This window comes from Aristolochia californica, unplaced genomic scaffold (assembly GCF_029961685.1).
Source record: "Aristolochia californica isolate CCGP_79_NKW_82.1479 unplaced genomic scaffold, dmAriCali1.0.hap1 SCAF_7, whole genome shotgun sequence".
NCBI lineage: Eukaryota > Viridiplantae > Streptophyta > Magnoliopsida > Piperales > Aristolochiaceae > Aristolochia > Aristolochia californica.
In genome coordinates this window covers 8,619,079-8,635,006 of record NW_027182268.1, presented here as the reverse complement: position 1 = coordinate 8,635,006, position 15,928 = coordinate 8,619,079, and the positions used below count along the sequence as shown (strand labels likewise).

General features: G+C 38.1%; 2 protein-coding genes across 2 annotated transcripts; one reads left to right on the top strand and one right to left on the bottom strand.

Annotated features, from left to right (window-relative positions):
* Nucleotides 1–2,047: 2,047 nt before the first annotated feature.
* On the top strand, nt 2,048–3,938 carry LOC137936219 (uncharacterized). Its single transcript, XM_068780788.1, has one exon. It carries the CDS (start codon nt 2,261–2,263, stop codon nt 3,686–3,688), a length of 1,428 nt encoding a protein of 475 aa, XP_068636889.1. The 5' UTR covers nt 2,048–2,260; the 3' UTR covers nt 3,689–3,938.
* Nucleotides 3,925–13,783, bottom strand: LOC137936218 (uncharacterized). The gene is made up of 20 exons (XM_068780786.1): nt 13,570–13,783; nt 13,324–13,393; nt 12,548–12,590; nt 11,692–11,769; nt 11,449–11,533; nt 11,225–11,310; nt 10,972–11,029; nt 9,439–9,549; nt 8,937–8,994; nt 8,708–8,804; nt 7,101–7,136; nt 6,716–6,852; nt 6,447–6,517; nt 6,301–6,354; nt 5,841–5,983; nt 5,541–5,678; nt 5,181–5,423; nt 4,902–4,961; nt 4,419–4,649; nt 3,925–4,272 (listed from the first exon to the last, which is right to left on the bottom strand). The coding sequence occupies exons 1-20, from the start codon at nt 13,685–13,687 to the stop codon at nt 4,144–4,146; spliced, it is 2,046 nt and encodes a 681-aa protein (XP_068636887.1). The 5' UTR covers nt 13,688–13,783; the 3' UTR covers nt 3,925–4,143.
* Nucleotides 13,784–15,928: the final 2,145 nt, after the last annotated feature.

The window sequence follows — 15,928 nt, the reverse complement described above, 5'->3', positions numbered from 1 at the left end:
TTTGCCTCTCTGTAAGCAAGTTTTAAGCAAATCTAGCAAATGAGATTCGGTCTCAGTTCCCACTCGAAACTGTTGCACCCGATTGAGCACTCGTTAGTTTAATCTGTTAGAAAATTCGTATTTCTTATTCTAATTTAGGTAACATATTGATTATATAATTATATTTTTTATTTTAATAGAATGAGTTGAAATTAAGTGATCTAATTTTGTTAAGCTCATTAAAGAATGGGTCATAGATACGGGCCATGAATATAGGCCAATTGAGTAGATATCATAAGGAATTATGGGAACCCTATATAAGGAGACACAATATGGTTATGGTCCCCAATATACTAAATCACACACAGTTTTCCTTCTCCCCATCCGGAAGCGAGACAAAGGTCTCATTGAGGAATAAGGCGATTTAGTTGAGGAAGACCACAACATCAATATCTGTTCTTATCGTTTGTCACAGTAAATTCCGCATCAGAAGACGAAATTCACGGAATGGATCTGGTATGTTTTCAATCCCAATATTTTAGCATGTTGTAAATTTTATATTAGAATTTATTATTATGGATTCTCTAACAAATGGTATCAATATATGTTAGATTATTAGGATTTCTAGATTAATTCAATGGTATCAGAGCTGTATATGTTAAATTATTAGGATTTCTAGATTAATTATGTGGAGTACAGAAATTTCAATTTCTCAACGCAATTCGTCTCTGACCGACTGTGGAGGATCACGTGGCTTGAGGTTAAAGTTAACCTCCAACGGCGCACGAAGGAGAAGTTGAACTCCAATGCGCAGTGCGCAGTGCGCGCAGGAAGGAAGGGGAAAAAAAAACAAAGAAGAGGGACGCACTGCAGCATCCGCATCGTCGGACGCTGTAGCAACATCCAGCGGGAAAAGGGGGCGGCGACGGAGGAAACCTGGGCATTTGGCGAAACGCTCACCGTTAGGTATCGTGTTTTCCGTCATCGCTGTCATTTTCTGTCATCGGAAGGAATCCAAACAGTGATGGGCAGGCCAGAGCCATCAGGCGAACGACAATGCCGAAAACAGAGAGATAACAATTACCAAGTCGTGAAGATAAGCTAATACACATTCTAATATCAGATTTAGTCCAACCTTGTGAAATTCAATTCGCCAATGGGAAGTATGCAAATATAACGGAAAAATGTTCCAAAGTTCAACTTAGGGTTAAAAAAGTTATATCAGGTATGACTGTCAGAGGTCAGTAGCAGAGACTTACAAATGAATAAGAGAAACAGAGGACCAAAATGAGTATTAGATTAACCTTTCACGTAAGTGCAAGTACCAAGCCCGTCCGCAGCCTTGCCACCTTTTCCTTTACCTTTGACTGCTTCCCCTTACCCTTCTCCATGTCTTGACGTAGCTAAACTCCTACTCATTAAAAATTGAACTTTCACTCATCACAACTACTTTAAAGTTGTGATGCAACCAAAATGCAGTCCAGTTTCCAAACTACGAGATGGCTGTCACGCCATAAACTCAAACATAAACTTATGAGTCGCAAGCTTATAAGATTGAGAATAAACCCAAAGAATCCAGAAAAAAATATGAAAGCGAAATCATCATGTCAGGCAAAGAGCACGACTGCAAAGAAAAAAATTACAAAAAGTATAAATCAGAGAGTTCTGCTAGTGCCAGTGCGAGATTTTTACTGTGTTTCCGGTTAAAACCCAAGCCAACCAAAAAAAGGGACGATGCGCATATCCATAAAGGAAGCATATACCCTTCTAAGAATTGAATCATAAACCCCGATAAAAGCAATTACCGCATTCGATCAGTAGGGAAAATACACGTATAGTAATCTGATGGTGAAAAAAATTCAGTCAAAACCAGAAAACATAGACTGAAAATCTGGTATTAGAGGCGAAAGCCTTCAACGCAGGACATGGAACTCTAGCAGAAAGTCGTGCAGGGCAATGACTTTTATTTATTTTTACCTGCCTTGGGACCAGACTTGAGTGAGATGCTCTTTTTTTAAGAAAGCAAAACGGCTACCGCTCGCCAGAAAACCAGGAGAACCGAGAACCTACCTCCCGTCTCCGTATCTCGAAATAAAGGATAAAAGTGGGTGAAAAACCTAATGCCAATGTGTTAGTCCAATTCCGTTGATCTGACCTTGTTTAAGTTTTCAATTTATTCCTTGCGTGTTGTTGTGATTTAATAGCCCCACAGACGTATTGGGCGTCCCATACCTATCTACTCACCGCTTCCTGCTGCGGCTGCCGTTGGCGGAGAAGAGAAATGGAAGCGGTGGCAGCCTCGCCGAGTATCAGCGTGCTGGTGTCTCCTCTTCCTCCCACCTACAGAAGAGGTGCCAGTCGAATTTCGACTGCCCTTTATCTCAATCCCTCCCGATTCTCCTCCTTCACGACATCAACAAACAACCTCTCCTTCCGTCTCCCGCTCCCCTTCTTTACACGAAGCCATCAAACCATCGGCTTCCTCTCTCGTTGCTCTACTAAACCAGATATCCATAGTGACAACAGCATGGTGCCGAACGAATCAGAGTTCTCTTCTTCATCCGCGATGCAGACGGTATCCAATGCCCAACAGCTCCAGTCGCCAAATACGCCTTCCTTAGCCGCCGGGTCTTCTTCTGCCGCCTTTAGAGGCCTCGTTTTCCATCTTGGCCCCGCAGACGGCTGGGATTCTCGGGAAATTGGGTCGCCCGTCGTGAAACGCTTCCTAAGCGACGACGAGGAGAGATGGTATATGTGGTACCACGGGTCCTCCGGAAATGGAGAAGCGGATTCCATCGGATTGGCGGTTTCCGGTAATGGGGTGCACTGGGAGAGAGGATCGGAACACGTTCAATCCAGTGTGGACGCCGGGATAGTCTTCCGCTGCGGCCAAGATTGGTGGGCTTTCGATACCAACAGCGTCCGCCCTTCTGACGTCCTCATCATGTCCAGCAATAAGGTCAGAGCTGCGACTGCCGTCTATTGGCTTTACTATACTGGCTTCACTTCCGAAAAGGTGAGTCTTCCCAGAGTAGCAAATGACTGCAGTTCCGACCCCGCCCTCTTGTCACTACCAGGCCTGGCCATCAGCCAAGACGGCCGGCACTGGGCGAGAATCGAAGGGGAGCATCACAGCGGGGCTCTGTTCGACGTGGGTGCTGGAGGGAACTGGGATTCTCACTTCATTGCCGCCCCACGAGTTGTTTTTCACCGGACAGGTGATCTCCGGATGTATTACCATTCATTGGATGCCAGCACAGGGTGTTTCAGCATTGGGATGGCGAGGTCTAGAGATGGGATTAGATGGATCAAGCTGGGCAAGATACTGGGGGGCGGCTCTGCTGGTTCTTTCGACGAGGCGGGGGTCTTGAACGGCCATGTCATGATGAAAAAAGATGGAAGCTATTGGATGGCATATGAAGGGGTTGCCACCACTGGAGAGAGGTGCATTGGAGTGGCAGAGTCCGACGACGGGATCAAGGATTGGAGACGGTGTGGCGAAGGGCCGGTGCTGGTTCCATCGTCTGAACAACTTGGATGGGATAACAAAGCGGTCGGTTCTCCCTGTTTGGTCCGGATGGATGGAAATGATGAATGGAGACTCTATTACAGAGGAATCGGGGAGGAGGGAAGGAGTGGCATTGGATTGGCAGTCTCGGAAGGTAGACAGATTCAGAGTTTCCAAAGGTGGACAGGTTTCTCTATGTAATGCCGTCATTGTAGCTTACAGCTTTAAGGCTGTTTCATACTTCTGCATCAGAGATCACCATGGAGGAGAATCGTTCCCATTTACGCCTCCTGAATTTGCACATGTTCTTCCATGTTGCCATCCCTGCCTCCATTCTCTACCCGTCCAGACCACATATAGACGATAAAAGCTTGGCCAAGCATGATTCAGTGGGAAACTCATTAAGCATGTTCACAGAAAGAAAAAATTGGAACAAGTTTACTTATAAAATATATCCATGTCATTCAGCTTTGCAATTAAATAGTTTGAAAATGTAGAACTCTTTACACTTGATTTCTCGAATCCTTGAGTTACACTGGCGGGAAGGTTGTCAAGAACTATATCTTATTCTGGAGCTTCTAAATTAAGATATGGCTGCTTGTGTATCTTCTTCTAATGTTAATGTTAACATCTTCAGCCATTTCAAAGAGGACCAACTAATCCGAATCAGAACCACTTGATAGTAACTGATTTGCATCTTTTACTTCAACATCGGTGACAGAAGGGGGCCTTTCATGGGTCGAAATTGCAGGTCGGTGCCGTCGTTTATTGGTTCCGATTTTTGTCTGAAAAACAGCGCATGAAAAACGATAGTAAGTTGACTGGCAATGCATATTTTTGTAACAGAGCACAAATCAGAGAAAAGCTTGCCTGTTAAATCAGATAAATTGTATCGCCTCATTAAAAAACAAAAACAGAAGAAATAACTTGCCTTTTCAGTTGGCTGGGTTGAGGGCCTCTGGATCCAAATACTTCCAAAAGAAATGCATGCACCCAACATCAAGGCTGGACCAATTCTTGGATCTCTCAATCGATCACAGATATCAGTGATAATCCTCAGAATCCTCTGTTTCATTCCTTTGCTTCTCAACAGGATGTTATTAGCACCATTTGACAAGATTGGCTCTGCATCCTCAGCTACAAGTTCAGGAGTCTTTACAGTCTGTATCATAAAGAAAGGTTTGGTACATGCATGATGTAAGTAAACAATAAAAGGAAATTTTTCTTTACCTATTTCTTAGAAAATAATCACACAGGCAAATATAAAGTATCATCCAAGCAGAGTAGTACAGACATTGTAACTCGTTGATGGATCATAGGCAGAAATTTTTGTTTAGAGAAAATTATAAAAATTAAATAAAAAAGAAACATTTCTTTAGCTGAAACTAATTACGGTTAGAAGCATGATACTTACAAAGAAGGGGAGATCCCTAGAATCTCCATCCTTAATGATCTGTGATACCCATTGAATTATCTGCAACGTTATAGAGAAATTAGACAGCAAAATCAACTAAGAGGGCATATGTAAAGCACTCAATAAGCCTCAGAGAACTCGTTTTTGCCAAAAGCAACCCACAAGCCACAAAACAGCTACTGGCAAGCCCGTGTATTCCATGAAAGCATACATCAGAAAGGATCATTGAAGTGAATAAGCCTCAGTAGTGAAAACCATTACTAACAGTTGTGTATGTACCTCTGGCGTGTTCACTGAACCATTATACTTTGCCACAAGCTGGGATGCAAGATTCATATCCTCCTCCTCATGAAACGAGTCCCATACACTTTTTGTTTTCTTTGCTACTTCTTCACCAACTTTAGTGGGGTCCCTTTTGTAACGCACAATAAATAATCGAGGAGTATCACTAAAATCTCCATACCTCTGAGGTCCACAAGTTTCAAAGCTGTCTTCCGAGTTGAGATAGAAAAAACAGTACTTCTGGACTTAGTGAAGGTAGTATTAGTCAAGCGCAAATACATTCCAGTAATCAGGTAATTTACATGTATACTGGTCAAATTTATCTACTTGATAGCATGTGATAATAGGGCAACTCACTTTTTGGGCCTCCCCATCTAGCCATACAAAAGTCAACCGCTTTTGCTTGTATGTGTCAGCTGCTAATGGTGGAAGAGAGGTGGTATCCACGTTAGATATACCAACATTTAATAATTTGTCCTGGACCCTGCGTACAGTCTATGGAAGATTCAGTTGGATATTGTTTTAGAAATCTCAGATGCCAAATATACGGAGCTTTCATATATTTGACCATCTGGTCACTACAAATGACAACAAGTTAATTGGCAGACAACATCTAAAAATACAAGTGAACATAATCAAGGGAGGAGGATGTCTTACTTCACGAATTTTATTTAGTTCGGGGCCTGGCCTCCCCGTAAGGATTACACAATACCAGGTCATTGTATCATTTCCTGCACGAGAATAGCCTCGTGCATCACAGCCCAGCTCCATGGATGTCAAACTCCTTAATTGGGGAAGGTCTGGAAAAAAGAAAGAAAGAAAGAAGAAATGTATCTTACAAGATTCTTTTATGTCAGTACTATGATGATAATTGTTATATTTTATGTCCAAATGCAAACTGGACAAAGAACAGATAAATTATGATAAAATTATGATGATAATTGTTATTTTTTATGTCCAAAGCCATGGTTAAGTGTATCCTGAATGACCTTTCTCTGTAACACATCCAGACATGAAAGCTTCTGTATTACATAGAAGCTCCTAAATATATTAAACTGATAAGAACATATACTACACGATCTTAGCCAGAAGGTGAATCAAGAAACTGATATTGCACCTTGCTGCTTATTTTGCTCCATAACTTCAGAAAACCATGAACTATTGAACGTTTCTGAAATAGAAATTAAAAACTTTAGCTGAAACATCTGAATAAAACAACAAATCCAGAAGAGGTCGCACAACAGATCAGAGGGAGTCACATGCCATGGTATACTACAGGTTTAACACCTGGATCCTTTAGAAACACAATAGCAGGAGCAGATTCCACCTCAAACCTGTCAAAATAAAGAACAGGAATGCTCCGCTTGCATAAGAATCCTTGAAGATTACCAACACCCAAAAAGACATGCATACTTTTACTGTCTTGCTACCTTTCTCAGAACCACTAATAGAGGTTGATATTTACATTGGTTAGAGTATAAATTGATATAAGAATCTATTTTATGTTAGAAGGTATGCCCACTATTACATACATGTTCCACCAGAGGGAAGATTCCTCCTCTTGCCACAGCAGAAAAGCAAATGAGGCATAAGACCAATAATCCCTGGCAGCTTGACGCAAGAACGGAGGAGCACGTTCCCCGCTTTTGGAGAAGCAGATCACTTTAACCTACCGATGAAGAATTAGGGTACAACGAGTACAATGAATAAAGTTTGATGAACAGGCAAAAGAAGTGAGATGGACAGATTTGCCAACAAGTAGTATTATCATAAATCACTTTTGCACGAGGCAATCAAGTTTAATTAGAGCAAAGACTAGTGGTACTTTAGAACTGAGATAAACATATTCATTAAATAAAAGCATACTAGTTCAAGCAAAATTGAGCAAAAAGTAGCAAGAGGAATTAAGAAATTTACCTTATGGGGTCCACTCTTAGCAAGGAACCTGGGGCCCTGAAATTTTGAAACATAGTTCCATGACAATTTCCCCTCGATAAATAGAAAATTAGAAGAACACAGACAAGAAGTATTCAGAACAAATGCAAATCAGGCAAGTACAAATTTAAAAAAAAAAACACCATTTATTCCAATAGCAGATTCACAGAAGTCATCCGAGGAACACCAAATTGACATATGAAGCATGTGATTCAAGGAAAGACCAATCACCTAGGTAGCTGCCCAGCCCAAAAAATCAAGTAAAAAACCAAATGACTAAAACAGAAGAAACAAATTACTGAATCGCTTATATTATTTTTAGCAAATCTAAAGCTCTTTATATATTTTGTAACTTAACTTAGAAAACTTACAGAAATTTTTTCTTATTAAGAATTTAAATCACAAACTTTTTATTAATCACTGATATTAGAGAGTAACTCTTCTCACCTTGTAATGCTTTTAAAATCCCATATAAACAGTGTTAGATATTATACAAAGCTCCAAAGCTAACAGAAAGCAGAACGCCAAGCATTTAAACCTACCCAACACTAAACAGGCCCAACCCAATGTCCATACACCATATGGGCCCCATAAGAGTTCAACATACTAGCACCATATCTATGGCAGCTTCAATCCAGGGATCTGCCCTCTCAACTTTGTCACAAATTTCATTCTCACACCAAGTAGCCTATCCCATAGGTTTCATCCTCCAGGATTCAAACAAGGAAGTAGACGGCACCAATATCAGATGTTGGGTACCTAACCAATGCACCAAAAACACTGGAGCAAATAGGCCATGGCCTAAACCTATCTGATACACTAGGTTGGGCCTCAGAGGCCCCCAAGAAAACAACATTTAAGGCCTTCTCAATCATCATAAGAACAATAAAGATTTTCTACTCTGAACAACTGCCATCCTACCAAGGCTAGTTGTGCTCAAGTTTCTGTGTAAGGCCAACATGCATCACAGATCTGGCAAAACCTAGCAGATTTAGGCAGACGCATGTCAGGTGCATCCACAAAACTCCCCAGACCACCCAAAGCACTCTGTAAACAGCAGATTGAGGGGTTTTCCAGCATTGGGCCATTTAATTTATCAATTCAATCTGGTTCATTTACTTAAAGAATGACTATTGACAGACACATGAAAGATGACTTAGTCCAGATTGTTAGTTCGATCTTTTTAGTCCTAAGCTAAGACAAAATTATATTATACTCCTATGGCAAACCTCATCTAAATTGCCCATGATAAAATTTCATATACACATCCAAGGTAAGCATAACATTTTGTTAAACTCTGCACTAGGTTGGCTCAAACCTAGATCCGTTGCCCAAGTGAGACCCCACAGACACATATCACCTTATTTGTTACAATACATTGTTCAAATATCAACTTTTTTTAAAACACAATTTCTTCAAGTATTATCTCCAATTTATGAAAGCAGGATTTTTTTTAATTTTCCGAAATCAATCACAGAAAATCGGCCTCAAGCTCTAGTGGCTTAGTTAAAAATCTATTAACATGTTGTAGGAGAATTGCAAGAGGAATCATAGAGGCCCACACAACAAACAGCAGAGTGAAGAATCACCAATGTATCTTTTGTATAGTAAAGAATGCGAGGCAAGCCAAGTATCTCTGTTGCAGCCCAATCAACAACGGCATCAATCTGTAGATCCCCTTGATACCTATTACCCAATTTTTTTTATCAAATATGATAGTGATCAAAGACCAACCAAAGAACATGTAAGTAAATCCTATTTACAACATGTTTATATTGAAGTCTATGTTCCATAGACGACCTGCCAATGAAAACTCACCTGACAAAACAATTGGAGCTTCTACAACCCGGAGGTAGTGCAACAAGAGAAGGAAGGCCTGATCCATCACGATGGCATATTCTATTAGAAAACCTCAAAGACATGTCACTCAAAAGATAGCTGCTAGAAACAGATACAGGCAAATGCTAAAAGAGCAGAAACATATTAGACCCTAAAGATAAATTTTCTTATCCATATTATGGCTCATGAAACCCACCTACATAGATAACCATATGAAAATAATAAAAGCTCACAAAATACCCATGATTTTGTTTTCAATAAAGAGTAAAAGTGGAGCACAAGGGTCTCCAAGCACATAGTTTTCTTATTGACATTTTGAGAAACCAACAAGAAAGCATGATGGGAGATCAAGAACAAACTCTAAAATGGACAAATACCAAGAACCTCAGAGCACCACAAATACTATTTCAGAAGTCACTTTCTCAGAATGATAGTATTGTTATTTGTTTGCAACAACTATAGAGATAAATGAAAGCACTACCATTTCGAAAAAAAGGTTGCCCTGTCTGTCTCCTCTCTGCCAAAGAAGCCGCAAGCTGAAGTTCACCAAGTTCTACCACACCAGTGCTAGCAACTCCATCCAACAAACTAACTGCATGTACCAAAAAGGCCACTTAATTATGAAAATATGAGAAAAGAAGATTTACATGCTCCATGTAAACATGAAAACTAACAAAATAGAATGCATCAAACCAAAACTATTAAAGAGGTTAAAATGCCACCTTTCTAGGTCAAGAATAGGTCACTCAGGTGAAACATGATACCCTAGCTTGGTTACCGTTGACATGGCACTGCTTCGCTTAATCTTAACCAAGTCTAACAATTCAATATGATCCTAATTTGAATACTTTTGGGGTTTAGCTTCTCATATGGAACTGGCTATTTTTTCATACAAATATTTAACTTTTTAACTTATTATTAATTCTTTTTCTTAAATGATGCTTGATTTTATGTCACTAAAAACATTGATAGATACAACAATCCAATAGCATTTAAAAAAGTATTACAAAGGAAAAACCTCCCAGAAACAAGGAGCTCCACACAAACACCATCATGAGCTAGGGAATCTGATAAACTGTTAGTTAATGAGGCACATGCCTCCATTCTACTCCCCATGAGGAAGAAAGATTTGAGATCTCATATAAGTATCCAAGTCTCCACATATATGTGCGGTGGGGAAGGAGCCAGAGGGGGGGGGGAGGGGGGTCTGACTTTCTGCTCACAAGAGTCCCCCCTCGATGATAAGAGAACCAGAAAACTCTCCTGCAAATAATTTCATGTCTTGAAGTAAGGCTTGTGATTCTGCTTGCGTTGAGTCACAGGTACTGAGGGGACCTGAGAAAGAAAGAGGACAGAACCTTCATCATCTCTCATGGCGCCCCTAGGAACCATCCAAATTAAGCTTCAACGAGTCAAGGGAGATAGCTGCTATTCAACTAGGGTGGGAGGAGAGCGACATTGGAAGTTCAAAACAGAATTCCAATGTCTTCTGGTTATGGAGCTAGGAATTGGGTGGCACCATAAAGATAATGGAGCTGATAACAGATTTCCAATGTCTTCTGGTTATGGAGCTAGGAATTGGGTGGCACCCAAAAGATAATGGAGCTGACAACAGATTTCCAACGCTCTTCTCGTTTTGAAAGTATTGAAGAATTTTAGGTCATCCAAGAGCGCAAGCAAGTACAGCTCAAATATGTTGGAATTTTGAAGTTGGAACAAAAATACAAAAAAAAAGAGGAAAGCCACATAAGAGTCACCCCCCAACACCAAGCTTCTGGTGAAACTCTACTGAAAGAAAAAGTAAAGAGATGAAACTACACAAGAGACACCTTGCTACCGTGCTTGGATACCGAATTAAACAATTACTAGTGAATTATCTGTAGTCTAGTCATCATAAGTACAATGATAGGTTTCTTTGCATTTGCAACACAACCAATAGTTTAGTTTCATTTCAAGTCAAGAAAAAAAAATTTAGATCTTCTGGATGCAACTTGACACATTAAATAGCACATACCAATTCTCCTCCAACTATTAAGAAATCGGATGCATCGAGTGCTGCCAGATGAGTAAACCTGGGTTGCAAGAACCAAATCTTCCATAAGGTAAAACTGGTTTTAAATACTTCACAAAAAAAATTAAAAGAAAAAAACCAAAAGAAGCAATACTCCTCTCTTATTACATAAAAATAAAACATTTCATCGAACCTCAATGAATTAGCTTCCATATTACAACTCAAATGTAGCACTATTAGTAGTTGATCTGGTTACCTGAACTATCCATGCTATACTAATGTTCATAGTAGCAGATTTGAGGTCTTCAACTGAGAATGAATTCAAAGCATAGTCCACAGGATCTAAGGGGCAAAAAAAAAAAAAAAAGCATCATTGTAAAACTATCACATCAAAGTAGTTCTAACTGATATTAAACAATTTCAAGTACAAACCCTCAGCCCAAAGCAACAACAATGTATATTTGAAGCAGTTTAACTAACCAGAAGAAGATGCATTTAATAGTGGGATAGTAACTTCTGAAAAGCTTCGGCTCTTAAATTGCCCTTTCAGATTTTCAAGAATATGCTACAGCAAAGGAACAAAGCTGCTTAATTAGATAAGGTTGCATGGAAAAGGTGAAACAGCAGAGAAAAAATACTACAAATAAATGATCCTCCTTTCATGAGAAATACGATCTGGCATAACCTTGATTGTATATCGAAAAAGTAAGGCTTAAACATTACCTGGTTCTCATCAATACCAAATGCATCATAATCCCGTTTCCATAAAGGATTAGTTAGTAGTTCAAAAGCATAGCGAATCTGCAAGAATTCCCAAATGAGCAGAAAAAAAAATTGAATTGAAAAATCCTAATCAACAAACATCACAAGTTCAACAATAGACATTACTTTCAGTAATCTGATTTCATTCCTCATCCTGAATGGTCATCAATCATTAAAATCCTTGGCCCACAATAACATCTCAACAATTTAAATACATCAGGATGGTTCAGGTTTCCAAAAGTCCCAAATGAGACAATTCACTACTTGGACAAAAACTGAATCGAGAAACCAATGAACTGAAAAAACTTGTGCCTTGTAAATACAGAACAGTAATTATAAACATATGAGTACACCTGCTCTCATGGAGAATAAAAATATGAATATTTGTAGAATCACCTCTTTAGTTAATTACATTTATTTCAAAAAGGTCTAAAGTCTCGTTATTCAAACAAATAAATAAATGCAGAGAGACAAAAAATACCCTCAATGCTATTTTTTTCCAAATCACGGGTATGAGCAAAGATTAAGGCTTTCTTTATTTTTCAAAAGTTAATTTTTTATATTTTTTTCAGTAGTTAAATTATGACAATTACAATTATGAAAAGAAATAAAATGATGAAATCTGTACATTCAAGACAGCTATCTGCAGTCAGTTGCTTCCTCAAATAATCCTCCTCAGATTCATTGAGAAGCATGTCATTTCTTCCTTGCAAGAAGCAATAAACTTAACTTTGTGTGTGATATCTCCAAAATGCTTCCAGTTCTTTGAAAACCAGAGTGGAACTGGTGTGATTCCTTAAAAAGAAGTAATACTGACCTTAATAAAATCATATGCCTGAGGAAGCTCCACACCTGAGTTCCTGAAAAATATAGTTATGAGCATATAAGAAGATCAGAGCAAGTTTTTCATATTGAAAAAATACAAAAAAATGATTGCTTAAGAGAGCCATGCATGCCATAAATATATTGTGCTAAATACGCAATGGTTGAAGATTCAATAAAAAAATTTAACTCGGGAAATTGGAGGTAAATGAATTTAAGGAACTCAATATGGGAAAAGGAACAGAACTAACAAGCTCGTCTTTATATAAAAGGCACATGAAATAGGAATTACACCACAGATTGAGATTCAGAGGTTGGAAACAGATGCAAAATCCAAAAGAAGCTCTGGCCACACGGATCTCTTAAAGCTCCATTGAGTGGTTCAGAAATTTGTGAAAGGAACTAACCATAAGAAACGCCAAAAAGGACTAAGATTTTTCACATCCTACAACAGCCCCATTCTCCCCCTTTAGTCATCTTGGAACACCCATTTACTAAAGCAATTTAATAAACAACCTAATTCTATCTTCTCAAAGATGGGAATTAAGTGTTGCAGCAACTTTGAATTACAACGACCACGGAAGACGCAGACCATCGCTCACAGTAGACATACCATAATAGAAGGATAAAGAATTATTTTTGACAAGGCATGATAATACAATAAAAAAAAAACACTACTTGATAAGTTTCAGACTTCCAGAAAAAGAAAAAACAATAAAAAAATCCACTCAAAAGACGAAAGTCAACAACTTTAGAAAATAAGAGACTAACCATTTTGCTGACAGCTTCTCATATGCTTCCGTGACTTCCTGAATGGAACTGAATCGTCGCACGGCGAGAACTAAACAAATGCAAAATAGCCATGGAGCCACAGCATTAGACGACAGTACAATTGTTTGCATTTACAAAATTTAACTAAGAGAGAGAGAGAGAAATACGACAAAAATCTCATAGGGAAAACAAGATACAGCAATCATAAGAGTAAAGAGCAAAGGAAAAGTGACGATAGAGACAAACCGTCATAATGAGAAGGGGGGAAAGCGGAAGGAACGACAATAAGCTGAAAGAAAAGGGCAAGAGAGAACAGAATCAAGGGAAGGGCATAGCGCTTCAGATGGGAAAACAAGGCGGCCATATTTGATTTCTTTCTCCCAAAAAACAGAACCCTAGGAGAAAGAAAACAAGGGCAGTTTTCCTTAACATAGAAGAGACCGAGGAAGACGAAATTCGATTCGGCCGTCTCCCGCGAAAAGTATCTTGTTTCATTTCATATGCCAAGCGACAAAACAGCGACGGAGAGCCACACCACCGCGACTCCGCAACATTGAAATGGTAAATGGACCTCATTGAAATGGGCTGGCTTCCCTGCTCAGAATATCATTACAAGTACAAACACATGGGCTATCAAAAGCAAACCATGGTTTTCCAATGCTAACTTGACTCGTGCGTGGGCTCAGACTCGATCTTTCTATAACTAAGGAGACTAGGGCCAAGTCCAACAACGAAAAATATGAGGCCCAGTCCAATGTACTCTGCCTCAAAATTCAGGACAGCAAGTTTTGCTCCCAATTTCGAGTTGAGCTATCTAAAAGTTACAAAAGTATTCAAAACTCCTTTGTATTAGACCATGGATTCAAATCATATTACTCTTTGTTAGTTTAATGATAACAAAAAAGATAAACTTCAAAGTGTTCTACTAATAGTCTTATTATCACATTTAAACACATGTCTTATAGCACAAGTATATGTGGTTTATGACAAAAACTCAAGTTAAAATGATGAAAAATCAAACTATCAAATCAATGTTTCTATGAATGATCGATCAATGTAAGAATGATTGATCATAGTTTTAAACAATTAATTGATTATCTAAAGAGTAGCAGGCATGATCAATCAACTAAACATTGGTTATTTGAGCTAGGAAAAAAAAAGAGTCGTTAGAATAGATTGATTAATCAATATAATTAGGATATTGATTGATCAATTATAGTGTCATTAATTTGAAGAAGTCGATCGATCGATCAATGGTATCAAACTATCAAGTTGACTTTCTTCAACATTCTACAATGGCTAGTTTTCAATCAAAGGATATAAATAGGAGACCTATTCACTTCTTTAAGTATCCAAGAGCTTCCAATTGCAATCTTAAGCCTACAAAAGAAGTTTTCCTTGCCTCAATGGTGTTTTGTTTTGAAAAGATAAGAGAATTGGTTCCTTCTTTCAACCTTTTTTTATATTATCTCATGAATTTCTTAATTCATTTCTAGTTTCCCACAAGCTCCATTTTGAATACTATATACTTAAATATTTGGAACTTTTGATCTTATTGAGAGCAAAGTCATCTCTTCTAAAAATGTGAGAATTTTATATTCGCTTTTGTAATTTAACTTTTCTTTCAAAGGTGTTCATAGAACCTTGAATCTAGAAAATCTTGAGTTTTAGATTTTTTCTTAAAGTCCAATCTTCATTTATTTAAATCCTCTTTTTGTAAGTTTGTTTTCTCAAAAATAATTCTTCAACGTTTTTTAGTTCTAGGTCGTGACTTATCAAGTTGTTTATTTAATATTTTGTCTTGAACTTTTATGGTAGAGTGCTTTTCTTTTTCTTTCCAGTGTTAGAAGGTCTGTATTTTAAATACACCAATAATACATTTAGTTGTGCACTTTACAACTACTCATTTTATTGTCATCAAAATAATAGAAACTAACATGACTTGACTCTTTGGTCTATCATTTGCACTTATCGATTTCATTGTACACATTGGAAAATCAAGTACACAAGCTCTTAAAAACTTGTCCAAAAAAGTTTAAAAAGGAAAATAAAATGGTTAATAATTAAGATTCAAAATTCATTATAGTCACATGCCATCTATATTTTCACTAAGGAGACCGAGATGAATTATCACAAGCATAGATCTTGTGGTACTGCATGGTTGGTAGCCTCATATAAATTATGATGCTTTTAATAAAATGCAGGTTTTGGTTGTATTTGTTTTAGTGAAAGGTCAAGGAGTAGTTGATAGTTTTGTAACCAAAAGACTTGTGAGAGTTAGGGGGGTTAGTGCACAATGTAAGTGCGGAGAGTAAGTGGAATACAACGAAAAGTATTTTCCCTGGGGAAAGTGAGAGGGAATGTAAAGTACTTGTTTGTGTTAGTGTGTGCAATGGAAAGTGTAGTGTAAAGTACTTGTTTGTGTTAGTGTACGCAATGGAAAGTGCAGTGTAAAGTACTTGTTTGTGTTAGTGTGCACAATGGAAAGTGTGGTGTAAAGTGAATATAGATTATTTATTAAATAAAATATTTTGATATATCTAACTATAATAAAATAAAATTAATATTAGTTCATAAATAAAATATATTAAATATAATAATTAAA